Source organism: Chanos chanos, chromosome 3 (genome assembly GCF_902362185.1).
Source record: "Chanos chanos chromosome 3, fChaCha1.1, whole genome shotgun sequence".
Taxonomy (NCBI): Eukaryota; Metazoa; Chordata; class Actinopteri; order Gonorynchiformes; family Chanidae; genus Chanos; species Chanos chanos.
Window position 1 is genome coordinate 4,482,501 of NC_044497.1, and position 15,000 is coordinate 4,497,500.

General features: G+C 44.7%; 1 protein-coding gene across 1 annotated transcript in view; it reads left to right on the forward strand.

Moving 5' to 3' along the window:
- Positions 1–15,000, forward strand: part of ofcc1 (orofacial cleft 1 candidate 1) — a 36,149-nt gene that overhangs the window by 8,259 nt on the left and 12,890 nt on the right. The window contains exons 3-5 of the mRNA XM_030767071.1: positions 1–225; positions 1,668–1,831; positions 6,154–6,313. The exon at positions 1–225 is cut by the window's left edge and continues 28 nt beyond it. Of these exons, the coding sequence (XP_030622931.1) occupies positions 1–225; positions 1,668–1,831; positions 6,154–6,313 (549 nt within the window). The remainder of the gene's footprint in view (positions 226–1,667; positions 1,832–6,153; positions 6,314–15,000) is intronic.

The window sequence follows — 15,000 nt, forward strand, 5'->3', positions numbered from 1 at the left end:
CTGGTGTACCAGGGCTCCTTGCTGAGTGCCTGGGAGGAGATGGCCGTGATGCTGCTTGGTCCTCTGACCTTGAACGCAGTTCTGCTTGTGCTGTTCCTGATCAGATCGGTCTGTCAGACAGCGTTTGGCTCACACTTCTCCGTCCTGTCAAAGTTTATCATGGCTGTGGGTGTGTGGACAGTCCTCCACCCCCCGGCACTCTTTGCGGTGGATGCAGTCCTAGGGGTAAGTCACTTAAAATAACTTGGACACTTGTACACTTTAAATAGAAGTTCACATTATTTTGGCAAAGTGACTTTAGAAATAAAAATGAGAGAAAGAGAGAAAGAAGGAGAGAGAGAGAGAGAGAGAGAGAGAGAGGGAGAGAGAGAGAGAGAGAGAGAGAGAGAGAGAGAGAAGATTAGATTAGATACATGCCTTTTTGGCAGGGATTTCAGGGTGTCGTCTCCAAATGCGACGGGTGAATTTCTCTGATAATTCTGAATTTCAAATCATTTCAGCTTCCATGATAAGTAGCTCGGAGCAGTGCTCTGTAATTACGCTGTGTGTGTGTGTGTGTGTGTGTGTATTCCTCATGATTCAGTGTGCTTTACACTCTGTGTTTGACAGCACCATTGGGTCTCATGTAGAACACTGCAGAATGTCTCCAAATGATGAGAATTAAACAAAATTACATAAAAAGGAAAAAAAATTAAACTGGCAAGGCAGAATTACATATCAAATTATTAAAAATGTAATTAATTTGTTAAATTTAATTGGCGAAGACCCGTTGAAAAAGATGCTAATAATTGCTTTTCATATATATATATTTTACCCCTTGATTATTTATGTCAGCGGACAAGAGAAAAGGACAGAGACGTTCGCGACCCATAATTCTCTGGGCACGGGGCATGTATGACCTCTGTCACGTTCCCTTCTCCACTGAGGAAATCTTCATCTCAAACATTCCTCAGATACACTCTGCCTGTCTGTAAGGTCAGGGCTTCGGTGACAGGAACCTCACGTAGGCATGGTTTTCACTGTCCTCTTGTTGCACAGACGTCTGTGGTGAAATTTGCACCTCACACACCTGAAAACATAGGAACATGTTCCCACATTCTCACTTTGTGTTGGTTAAAGAATTTAGATTGGTTGGTTGACTGTGGTGAGAGTATGCGTGAAGACACTCCAGTGTTCAATGGCAGCATATTTATGATTTTTGATTGTTTGAATTTATTTATTTATTTGTTTTGTTTTTGTGAAGCAGGTGCCTCTAATGCCTTTGATACATATTTGACAAAGGCCTCATGTTAATGACATTAATTACACTGACATACATTTACAGTGCTGACCAAACACTTGGCTAACGCTTTCCTACACAAACAGTACAGAACTGTGGCGGTTTTCTTAGAGTTCTAAAATAGAACACAGCAGCAACTTCAAAAACAAACTGGAACCCAACAGTCTGATTCCATGATGTAACAGTGAGAAATGAGCTGTATCAGTGCGACTGTTGACTTAGTGTATCTGTGTGTAATCCTAGGTAAGCACCATTACTGAATTCTATGTTATATCTGAAAGTGGGGGGGGGGGGGGGGGTGCATTTCGCTAAAAGACTCCTGGATTCCGTTGGTTCTCCTGTGACTTTTTTTGTGTCCTGTGGAATTCTCTTTCCCGTTTCTCCCCAGCGTCTCTCGTACAGCGCTGATAAGCCAGTGGCAGACGCTGCCAAACTCTACTGGCACTTCTACAGGACGGACCAGTCGGGCGCTGCTGGCATCATAATCACCCTCTTCCTCTACACTGTACTGCTCGTCCTCTCTGTCACCATGCTCCAAATCCACTTTATCAGGTCAGTCTCTCCCACCATCCCCAACAACACACAAACACACACCAGAGCTCTCCAGAACCTCCCCTCATACGACCAGTCACTCTCTCCTACATACACGCACACTCACACACCCTTACCAGGTAAGGGAGCTGATCTAGTGACCAGCGGGTTGGGGGTTTGGATCCCAGGTATGACAGTTCTCTGCTGACGTCACCCTGAACACGGCGCCTTAATCCACACGACTGCTCCAGACCTGTGTGTGGTCTCCGGTGGGGGATGATAATGACGGTTCTAAGACGCTCTGGAACAGGTCTGGAGCAGTCGTGTGGATTAAGGCGCCGTGTTCAGGGTGACGTCAGCAGAGAACTGTCATACCTGGGATCCAAACCCCCAACCCGCTGGTCAGTGTGTGTCATTATCTGAGGAACCACGCTAGACGTGTGTGACCCTCCCGTTGGACTGTGATACTGACTGTTTCCATGGCGTTTTACTGAGAAGCGTTCATGCCCCGTTTCTCTGTGAACAGACAGGAAATGCCCCGTTTCTCTGTGAACACACAGGAAATGCCCCGTTTCTCTGTGAACACACAGGAAATGCCCTGTTTCTCTGTGAACACACAGGAAATGCCCTGTTTCCCACAGGAACACACAGGAAATGCCCTGTTTCTCTGTGAACACACAGGAAATGCCCTGTTTCTCTGTGAACACACAGGAAATGCCCTGTTTCTCTGTGAACACGCAGGAAATGCCCTGTTTCTCTGTGAACACACAGGAAATGCCCTGTTTCTCTGTGAACACACAGGAAATGCCCTGTTTCTCTGTGAACACACAGGAAATGCCCTGTTTCTCTGTGAACACACAGGAAATACCCTGTTTCTCACAGGAACACAACGCTGCCTCCTCCTGCTCCGCTGTCACACGGGGACGTAGCGCCCGACCTGACTGGTGGCGGGAAAGCGTCAGAGGCGTGCGGGGTCCGCAGGAGCGTCTCCTCCGCGCGGGTCGGGACTGACGGCCGGGGTATTTTGGGAACGCGGAGGCCTTGGGGATATCCCGACTATAAAAAAATATGAAATAAATAACTCGTTTCCTGTCCACGCACGCGTGAGCTTTATAAATTAGCCTCATCAAAACCTCTCCCCCCCCCCCCCCCCCCCCCCCCCCCCCCCCCCCCCCCCCCCCCCCCCCCCCCCGCTCTCGCTGACAAGCAAGTGTTGATGTAATGGCTTTTGATCTAATGGTCTCAAACAGTTGACAACAAAAAAGAGAAGTAGCCTGTGAAAAAAAAAAACACATTAAAAGAAAAAAAAAAAACACTGAACATTTCAGCGTAGAGATGAAACTCACTCTGTCACTATCTCCATGTTTGAGTTTGAGATGTTTGGATTAGCAGTGGATGGTGTAACAACAGACCACAAGATTTGCCGACGTTTGATTTGTGGCCGTATAAAAATGTGTCCACGCGATTGGATAACAAGACTTAAACGATGCGTTTCCATTATATTTGTCATCGTTTGTGTTGTGAAATTGTCTTTGTAAACTGTTTTATCCTGAAAGAACTGGGGCGTCCTTTGGTTATAAACACGGCGATGAGTCCAGCTGGTGTAATTGTAGCCCACACTACAGCATGTGTTGCTTTAACCACAAACCAGTGTGTGTGTGTGTGTGTGTGTGTGTGTGTGTGTGTGTGTGTTATGACAGCTCAGATGTGTATGTGGTTTGAGGCATGATGTGGTTAAGCATGTAGCAGACAGAAGACACTCTGAGATGTTTGATGAGTGTGTGGTGTTGGAGCTGGCTTTGGGCTCTGCCGTCCAGGCGTGTCTGGCATTGCCATGTCACGCGCTCTCTCTGCTCTCCCTTCACTGGGGCACACAAGGCTGTTAATGGCTTTTCAGTTTTTTTCTGTGGCTTTGGCAGCAATGGTTGGTGGGGTTGGGTGGTTGTGTGTTCACACGTCATTACAGAGCAATATTCTGCTCACAGAGACACACGCACACGCACAAACACACACACACACACACACGCACACACACACACACACACATACACACACACACACAGACAGACACACACACCAAAGCGGGGGCCCAAATTCTAACAAACCCCTTGTTGAATGAATGGTTTCTGAGTGGTCTTTGGGAGGGGCAGCAGAGGTGTGTAATTTTCGGAGCGGCAGGCTTATCGGGGCTCCCCCTGTAAACGCCGGCGATATTAAAACAGCAGTTCGGGGGGTGGGGAGGGGGGGGGGGCAATGACTTGTGGCGCGTGGCACGTCTGCGTGTGGATTGGACTGAATGTAGGCCAGAACGCTCAGACAGCCGCTGCCTTTTAGGGGTTACACACTCCTATTGGCTGTCAGAAACAGCCCTGACATGCTGTCTGACCTATTTCTAACAGAGCGCCCCAGGCATCATGTATAGATAGAGCGAACTCTTATCCTTTTTTAATTACATTTTAGGCAGCCCTGATTCACTCTCAGCAAAGCAACTAAAGATACACATGACTGCTGTATTTTTTTTCTTCTTCTTCTTCTTCTTCTTTTTTTTTTTTTTTAAATTAAAAAACACAACAAATACAGGCTGTAAGATGTGACAGTAGTTGGTAGAGTGATACATGTGAAAGATGACAGGGTGAAAGGGGTGTGTGTGTGTGTATGTGTGTGTATGTGTGTGTGAGTGTGTGTTTGGTGGTGGTGGTAGTAGTGGTGGTGGTGGGGGGAGGGGGGGGCAACTCCATTTTGTGTTGGCAAAGGAAAGATCGGATTCAGCAAACTGGCTGTCTTGCTATCTGAGACAGACAGAGACAGGCAGAGAGAGAGACAGAAAGAGCCAGACAAACAGACTGACAGACAGACAGGGAGAGAGTGTTTGGATGGAGAGTGTTAGTGTTAGCTTGTGTGTGTGTGTGTGTGTGTGTGTGTGTGAAGGGCCAGATCTCTTGAAGGGCTGATTACCCTTTGGCTGCAGAGAATCCCTTTGTCAGGAACGCGGGATGGACTTTTCTGCAGAGGGGCCAAGCTTTTTGTTTTCCAAGCGTCCTCCTCTCACGCCCCGCCAGCTCCGGACGCTCCGGATCGATAGGCGAGGCGCTCCGGAGGTACGAGTCGGCCGAGGCACGCGATCCCGTCTGGAGAGACGTTTTCCAAAGACCTGCTCCGGTCGGAGAGTCAGAGACTCCCGGGAACAGCCGCCCGGCCTCTGCCTCAGTCCATCACGTTTCCCTCACACTCATCGTCCTCTCAGCCCTGCGTCTCTGTGATATATCCAACCAGGCAGAGCCACACCACGAACAGGGTATTCTTTCATTTCTCCATCATACACCCCTGCCGTGTATGGCCTGACAAGCAGAGGGGCGGAGCCTGGGTACCGTAAACGCCATCATAGTCATAGTGTCATCGATGACATCGTTCTACAAGGAGGGGTTTTTTTTGCCATTGAAGGGGGTCCTAAAACTGTGACTAACTGGGAAACGCCGGCACACACACACACACACACTTTGCGTTGTTACACTGTAACAGAGCTCAGTACAGTTCATAAGAAATTTTGTCTTCATTAATCAGTTCAGTTTATCAAACCGGACTCTTAAGCTGACAGATGTCAAACATTGCGAGCATTGAAAATGAAGATTTAGCCCCCATCTTTAACTGATTTTTACTGATTCATTTATCCACTTAGTAGTGGACCCAAGATGACCTGTCATATAATTCTCAGACATGTCACATTTTCACTGATATTGGTCCACTTCGTATTGGTCTTAATGGGGGATGGGGGGGGGGGGGGTCCTTGTTCCTGCCAGAGGTGTTACAGTCACCTTAGAAGACATTAGGGATGGACTCAGGCGCTATGTCCTGATGGTAGAGGTGAACATGGTTTAAATTGGAATGCTTTGGTAAAGGTTTATCAGGACTTGATGACCGTGAGAGGGAAACAGGATCTGTCTCTGACCGGCGCCCGGGCCTGGCCGGACATCTGCAGTCTAGTTGCAAACTCACCAGCTCACCAGCTCTGCCTTACTGTATCTTATCGTCCGTGTGAGGGGCGCTGTCACCGCCTGTGGGAAATCCAAGGCTCTGATTGTGACGGACAGCGTTCCAGCAGCGCTCGCGGTAAGGAATTAAGGACGTTTTCCCTCGTTCGGTAGCGTAGGGAGATGTTTCGCGGGTTTGATTGAGCCGTACCCTCGGTCAAGGTGAAGCTGCTGTACCGTCACTTAAGGTGTTGATCGGCACGATTGGCACTTCTTTCCTCACACGCCTTTCCAGAACATTCAGTGAACCGTAAAGATATAATGGATGTATTCTCCACCCCCCCCCCCCCCCCCCGTCCCCCCCGTCTCCCACAGGTTCCACAATGACGGACAGATGCTGGACGTGTACCAGCGTCTCCGCAGCACAGAGGGAGCCTTCTTTGTCCCACATGATCTGGAGCTGTCCAATCAGGAGCTGAGTTACATTGTGAAGAAGGCGGAGCAGTGGAGGGGGTTTAACGGTGAAAGACGCAAGGTGAATATAACTGTCACTTGTCACTATTCAAAAGCGAACAGCGTTCTTCTCCAGAAAAAAAGATACCTTATAAGGTCACATAATACATGGATTAATTATTTTAAAAGGATGAACGACATAGCCAATCAGGATTTGAACTTGAATGACTGGACCTTGTTCCAGTACTCTCCTCTGCTCCCTCTCCTCATGGCCTGTATCTCTTACCTCATGGCAGCTTTGATGAAGACTGTGAAGTGTGTTGAAGTTTGCTGTAACTTCAACACAATTAGTCCTGACTGAATGTTAGCAAATTAATTACACACACACACACACACACACACACACACAGACATGGTTTAAAGTGTTAAAGTGCATTTGGATGGTTTGGAAATGTAGCTAGGAGTGAAAATGAGTTTTGATCACTGGTAGACACTCATGTTTAGGCATGGTCAGCAAATGGTTTTGTATGGGATGTAAGGTGTTACATAAATTAACCTAAAACCAATCAGTTTAAACCAGTGTGTTGTCTTTAGTTACACTTCCAAAAGCCAAGAATTCATCTCAGAGGTCTTTTAGTTTGACTCTAATTAGTTGAAGATAATTACCAAAACAGAAAGCCAACGAGCATTCCTCCTGATTAGCCCGTTGAAACCAATTTCCAAAGATATTTCATTAAAGAAAGACATTAATTCACAACACAGATATTTCACACACACACACACAGAGAGACAGAGAGGGAGGGAGAGACAGAGGGAAAGAGAGAGAGAGACAGGAAAGGGAATACACACATGCAAACACATGCACAAGCGCCCTAAAGACAAGGCTGTTTGGTTTTTTTTTTTTTTTTTTTTTATTTCCATTGACTTGAGAGAGGTATTAAGATTCCAGGTTTACAGCCTTAGATAGCTCGGTTTGGAGCGAGAAAATCGCACTACTGGCAAACACAGTCATATTGTTTATAACATAGTTTATAATATAATCCAAACCTAAAAAAAAAAACAAAAAAAAAACCTGCCTCTCTCCTCTGCTTCTCATAACCTGTCTGGAACAAACAGTGTTTATGGTTTTATCTAAAACCCAGTCAACTGAGTCTGACTCTGGCTTATTCAGTCGAGTAGAGTATGGCTTCATTCAACTAAAGGGTTTTTTTTTTTTGTTTTTTTTTTAAACTGTGAGAAAATAGGCCCTCTGTGTCTGACGAGATTTTGTGTGTGAGAGAGAGGAAGGCTTGTGATTGGGAATACGCTTCATTTAGCTGATAGCCTCTCTCTCTCTCACACTTTCTCTCTCTCTCTGTCCTGGTCTCTCCTCTAATCACGTCCTCAGTGCCGTTCACTACTCCTCCAGAATTACTCAGGAGCCCACACTTCGGACCAGCGCTAATCTGTTTTTTACTGAACTGATAAAAAGCTAACACATTAAACACATTTGCCAGTATGATGAAAATTTAGGGTTATTGCGTTTTATGATTTTTGCATTATTCAGGCGGGCAATTTTTCATCGGAATAGGATGGGCCGCGCCATTATTTCATAATTATTGTGGCAATTTTTCCATGCAAAAAAGGGTCACTTTCCAAACTCAGCAAAGACATATCCCTATTAAACTAATTTGCCTACATGCAAATTTTTTGTCATTTTTATCTCATTAAGTATTTATCATCTGCGTGAAGGGGGGAAAAAAAAAATGTATTCATGAGGAACTGTGGTGCAGCCTGACTGGGGCTGAAGCTAATATTTTGCAACTCTAATGATTTTTTGCATCCTTAATTAGATAGAATAAGGGTGATTTGATTAGGTCAGGATGTAGTGGTTTTCATTAAAAATGCATTTCAGAAACTGTATTCCAAATGTGCCCTTGCAATTAAATAATGAATCTCTAACGCTTTCCTTATTATGGACCCAATTAATATAGGAGAGAAAGGCGTCATTTTAATAGGAACGGGCCACAAGCCCCCATTAAGCCAGAGACGGAGAGAATGAACAAAACAACGCATTTACAGGTGCAATAACGCCACTGCGTCTCCGCGTTCTCACTCGCTCAAAGTACCAGAAAGTTCTCCTGTGAAATTCTGAACTCACTGTTACGGCCGTGTTTTTCGTGTAAACAGGTTCGTTTTCCCTGTGCCCAGGACTGACGCTGTCCGATAAAAGAATACTAGCAAGGAGGACATGAGGGGCGTTTCTGACTGTTGTGACCTAAAGTGAATCTGTGATCGTTTGTGACTTCAGGAGAATCTGTTAGTATTGTGACGTATGGAGAATCTTCGCCTACTGTGACCTAAGCAGAATATCTTACCATTGTAATTTAAGGAGAATCTCTGACTATTGTGACCCAGTGTTTTCCTTTCCTCGTGACCTTACCCCCCCCCCCCCCGTTAACGAGGAGGAGAAATGGCGGTTTTGATGAAGACTGAGTCAGACGTTCATGAAATGTTTTGCTTGGTGTTGCCTCTGCGTCCTCCGTCCTGTTAGCATTGTCAGGACCGTGTAGTCGGCAGTTGGGAATGTAGTCCAACAGAGCTGTATGTATGTGTACTCAATAATCTTAACTTCCATCTAACTTCACGTTTAAACAATGTTCATTTCAGTTGTAGCTTGTGATTGAGAAGACAAACCGTTGTATCTGAGAAAACCGAACGTCGCCGGTTTGCTCTGCAAACAGCAGGGTGTACAAAAAGAACACGAATTACAAAAGAGGTTGACTCAGATTGTTTGACACCCTGATCTATTGCCTCTCAGTTTGTCATCGTCATTACAGTGTGACCGTGAGGAGTACAAACACCACATGACCGTATTGGAAAACAAGGATCTTCTGTTGAACAGTTTGTTTGTTTTGGTTTTTTTTATCTCTTATATCATCTTGAGCAACTTGGAAATAATCTGTTCCTTGTGATGGTTGTTTCCCTCAAGCACTGGTACAATAAAAAAAAAAAAAGAAAAGAAAAAAAAAAAAAAGAAAAGAAAAAATAAAAAGATTCCACATTCAATAACAAATCCACAAATGGCCTGTAATTGTCAAACTTGTAATTTCCACGGGGCGATCATAAAACATAATCTGATTTTTTTACTCTTTAATTAACTTTATATTATAGCTTACATTCTTTCAGGCCATATGATCAACGTTATTGCTTGTAGCTTTAGATATTACACAATCATATTAACATTGCATTGACCAGAGAGTGCTTTGCTAAGGTTTGAATAAATTCATATATCCATATATCCAACGCCTGTGTAACACTTAGACCTGCAAACTCTGCCTCTGTCTGTCAAACTTGGGCATTGAATAATATCACTCTTGACTACATTACTGATGATGATGATGTGTATGTATGTGTTGTATGTGTGTGTGTATATATATATATATGTGTGTGTGTGTGTGTGTGTGTATTTATACACACACATATAATGTGTGTTTTGGTCTCTATCTTTCTGTCTCTTCTCACAGCCACAACTCTCTCTCTCTCTCTCTCTCTCTCTCTCTCTCTCACACTAGACTGAATCAGTTCAAAGACAAAACAAAACATTGTATTGTGTTCCTACCTAATGGAAGAATGACAGATTGTTAACCAAAGCATTTTTTAATAGCTAATCCATAAATTCTAATTATAATGGATATCGACGTGCTTGTGTGGCCGGCCCAGTGTCCGAGTATTAGCTTTTGACATGGACAGACCTTCTGGTGGCCTGCTAACAGTACACTGACAACAGTGCTCTATCAGACTCTGTGCTAAGATCATGAGTCTCTCTCTCTCTCTCTTCACTTTAACGTCCCCAACCCCAGATGTGCCTTTGGAATGACTGCGTCTTGTTCCAGTTCTCCCCAGTGTTTTCCTTTCCTCGTGACCTTACCTACCCCCCCCCCCCCTCCCCCGTTAACGAGGAGGAGAAATGGCGGTTTTGATGAAGACTGAGTCAGACGTTCATGAAATGTTTTGTTTGGTGTTGCCTCTGCGTCCTCCGTCCTGTTAGCATTGTCAGGACCGTGTAGTCAGCAGTTGGGAATGTAGTCCAACAGAGCTGTATGTATGTGTACTCAATAATCTTAACTTCCATCTAACTTCACGTTTAAACAATGTTCGTTTCAGTTGTAGCTTGTGATTGAGAAGACAAACCGTTGTATCTGAGAAAACCGAACGTCGCCGGTTTGCTCTGCAAACAGCAGGGTGTACAAAAACACGAATTACAAAAAGAACACGAATTACAAAAGAGGTTGACTCAGATTGTTTGACACCCTGATCTATTGCCTCTCAGTTTGTCATCGTCATTACAGTGTGACCGTGAGGAGTACAAACACCACATGACCGTATTGGAAAACAAGGATCTTCTGTTGAACAGTTTGTTTGTTTTGGTTTTTTTTATCTCTTATATCATCTTGAGCAACTTGGAAATTGTCAAACTTGTAATTTCCACGGGGCGATCATAAAACATAATCTGATTTTTTTACTCTTTAATTAACTTTATATTATAGCTTACATTCTTTCAGGCCATATGATCAACGTTATTGCTTGTAGCTTTAGATATTACACAATCATATTAACATTGCATTGACCAGAGAGTGCTTTGCTAAGGTTTGAATAAATTCATATATCCATATATCCAACGCCTGTGTAACACTTAGGCCTGCAAACTCTGCCTCTGTCTGTCAGACTTGGGCATTGAATAATATCACTCTTGACTACATTACTGATGATGATGATGTGTATGTATGTGTTGTATGTGTGTGTGTATATATATATATATGTGTGTGTGTGTGTGTGTATTTATACACACACGTATAATGTGTGTGATTCTTTTCAGTAGTTAAATCGCTCTCTCTCTTTCTCCACACTGTGCCTGTCTGTCTCTCCACACAGACTGTTTTGGTCTCTATCTGTCTGTCTCTTCTCACAGCCACAACTCTCTCTCTCTCTCTCTCTCTCTCTCTCTTTTTTTTATCCTGATGTTTTCTACGAAAGAGTTTTAGTATTTGGCAGCTGAACACAGGAGGAACACGAGGCCCAGAACCAGGCAGGCCTGTGTGTGCAGTAACGGGCACATTAATTATGGAAAAGCGATGATGCAGATGGACCTAATTAATTGTCTGCCGTCACCCTCTTGATTACTGTACCTGGAAGGGAGGTGCTAATTTCCGTGATACTTAAGCAGGTAGGCAAACTGTTTTGTCACCGGGCCCGCTGACAGTGACAGAGGAGAGGGATGCCTTGCTATAATCTTCGCCGTAATTCACGAGAAAGTTCCACTGACATTGTGTTAATGAGAGTCGATGGCCCTGGAGATGTTTTCGCGACCGAATCGCGGCGAGATTTGTGTGTTGTCGAACCGTTTGTCTCCGCTGCGTCTTGGTAATGTGTTACCACGGGCAAAATTTGGGAACACCCAAGGTGCTTTGCAAAACAACTGATGGGGGGGCTAAACCTGTAAGGGGGGGGGGGGGGGGGGTGGGAGGGTACTCACAGATTGAAACACTAATGGTGAACAGACTGTGTGGGGCCTCCCTCTCTCTTTCTCTCTCTCATTCTTTACCTCCACCCGTCCCTCTAATGCTCCCCCTCTCCCTGTGATTATTGAAGAGAGACAGCTCTGGCATCCATTGTCATCAGTGCCTTGAGTGGTACAGATGTGACGGCATGCAGCCCAGAAAGTATGATATTAACAGACAAAGTTACACAGACAGGATATTCATCAAACCATTCCGTCTTACCACTCAGCCATCGAAGCGGGGTTATTCTGTCCGCTTGAACGGCCGTGGCAAAGATGTTTCAGAAACCAAATGTCTGACGGATACTTTGCATTATTCTTGGTAATCACGAACAAGTCTTTGGAGGTCGGCCATGACGGGTAAAGTGCTTTTTTTTTTTTTTTTTTAAATACAGTAAGCTGAGAATCCGTTTCCATCTCGGGAGTCGGATGTCCAGGCAGTGACTAGTGGCCCTGTCAGAGAACAATGGGCCCAGAAAACTCCTGAAAAGGAACCCAAAACAGGAACATAAACACAGGGGGGGCCACAGGATCGAAGGTGAAACAAATATGTCGGGAGCCGAGAGTAGTCACCTGCAGAACCGCCCCCCCCCGTCCCTTCCCCCTAAAACCCAAAACCCCAAAGCCCAAACCTTTCCCCATTAGGTCTGAGAGCTGCTTCTTCAATTACAGCAGGCTATTAGTGGACAGTGCTGTGAGTGTCCTGAGCCTGGGGCGAGGGTCAGAGCGGCACTGCATTAGAGAAAGACCAATATGAGACCTGACTGTTCCCAGCACAGCCCTGCTGCGGTGAAAAGGTCAGCCAGTGTTAGGGGGAAGCAATGTGTGAAAGGGAAAGAGACAGAGGCAGAGAGAGAGAGAGAGAGAGAGAGAGAGAGAGGGCTGATGGGTAGGTGTGTGTATGTGGGTGTTTGTGGGGGGGGGGGGGGGGGCGCGGTCACAGATTGACCTTTCCACTGTTGTGTGAACTAAGGTCTTTTGCTATAGATTGAGCATTTTACACAACTGCCATTATGGGTTTTTTATGCCATTATCTTTTTTTTTATTTTCTTTTTTTTTTTTTCATTTGTCTTTTAAATAAAAGCTTTCTACGACTCGAAGCGAAACAGAAGCGGGTTGAGAGGCAATCTGAGACAATTTAAAAACGAGAGGAAAAAAAAAAAAAAAAAACGACAAAAGCTAGCTCTGAGCCAAGACGAACCTTGAGCTGTCTGGTGTATTACACAGATGCCAAGACTCATCATAATCTTGGTTTCTGATCATTTTTAATCACACAGTCCTTTCACAGAATGCCAGTGGTTGGTTGCCTGTGTGTGAAGTGAACGTTACAGCTTGACTCAAGCTTTCCCTCCCTTAACCTTAGCCTCCCTCGTTTTTAACACTCTCCTCCTGCCCCGGCATGTCTGGGAAATTACAGGGGATGATACCGAAACGCTTTATACGTCCTTCTCAATTAAACCCAGCGCCAGATATTAATATTTTCTCTCAAAACTTTAAAAAAAACAAACAAACAAACTGGGCTTCGACGCCATGAGCCAGAACGTGACGGAGAAGGCATCAGAGCAGATCCGAAGTCAGTTCGGCTTGCGTTCGCATCATGCCCAGCATCGAGCGGTGAAGGCCGTGGAACCCGATCCCAGATCAGCAATTAACTGCCCTCTGGTGTCGAGCGGAGCCAAAGCCCAGGGAGGAAGAGCCCTTTGATTCACTGAAGGTCTCTGTGTGTCACACGCGCCGACCAATCAAAACGCGGCTCGAGCCATTGTTTTTCCCGAGGAGGGGTGGACGGGGTGTTTTCCACCGCTGAAGAGGCCGCCGCCCCGTATCCGTCACAGGTCAGACCTTCCTTTTAATTTCATCGTTCTATGCGACGTGAACGCTCAGCTGTCAAAACACAGGAGTTTGGAAGCTTCCAGAATTGAGTCCACATGTTCTCCCCTGTGCAGGGCTGGCTCTTCCACACAGGCCCCCCCCCCCACACCCCCCCCCACGCCTTTTTCCCTCTCGCCGTCTCTAATGGAAAACAGAGCCGACAAATTGGGCTGTCGGCAAGTGACTGAGCTTTCTGTACGGGCTCAGTGAGCGAACGGGATTTTTAAAAAGAATGCATCTCACCCCGTTTGAGTTTCTTTTCTCGTTTCCTTTTTTCTTCCTTATCAAATTCTTCTTAAGGGGGACAAAAAAAAATAATAAAAAAAAAACAAAAAACCATTTCCCTAATCGTCTCTGACAAGAGAGAAATATTCGGGAGTATGTCCTGTTTCGCTCAGCCAAAGCCTGCCACGCCCCCTGAGAGCAGCGCTAAAGCCATTCAGCCGTTCGATAGCGGGTTACGCCAGCATTCCAACGAGATAAAGCATGTTATTATAAACGTAATTAACTCAAGCGCAAACATGCTGAGTCTATCAACAATAGCTACAAACAAACGAACAAACAAACAAAAACACACAAACAAATCCAATGCTCATTTATTTCTTATATTAACATACAGGTGCGACTCGCTGAGTGAGGCTGATGTTTGATGTGAATTCCAAAGCCCCAAACCATCCACTGTTTTTTTTAACCCACTTGATTTTTTTTTTTTTTTTTTTTTTTTTTTTTTTTATTCCACGTTCAGTATTGTGTTTGGTTTTTATGGCTGTTTTTTTTGCTCCTTAAGGAGTTTGACCTTGAGTCCTGACCTGGGCCCCGGGGCAGGTAGAGATGGTGATTGTGACAGATGTGGAAAATGGTAAAAGGGCCAATGACATCCAACAGAGTCACAGATGAGGTTTTTTTAATCTTACTCTCTCTCTTTCTCTCTCTCTCTCTCTCGTATGACCTTAGAGATGGCTTTATGCTGATAGAGGGCAGATAACTTGCCAATTCTGGGCCACATCCGTTCATATCAAGCTCAAAAGGTTATTGTCTTAATGATTAAAATGTTGCTATGGAGACATAAATTACAGTGGGATGGCAGTGAGCAGTGAGCAGTCTGCAGGTGTGGACTGAATCTGTCTCATATTTTTATGATATTGTTTATTTCTTTAAAAGCATCCCTTGCTTTATTTCATACTTTTATTTTTCTGAGAGGTGCATGATGATATCATGTTTTTTTTTTTTTAATCACTGATTTTTTTTTTTTTTGCTTGTATGTTTGTTTGTTTGTGTTTTTTGTTGTTGTGGTTGTTGTTGTTTTATTTCTGGCCTTTTGACCTGTCTGTGTTGAAAGTTTTCATTCACTCATAAAG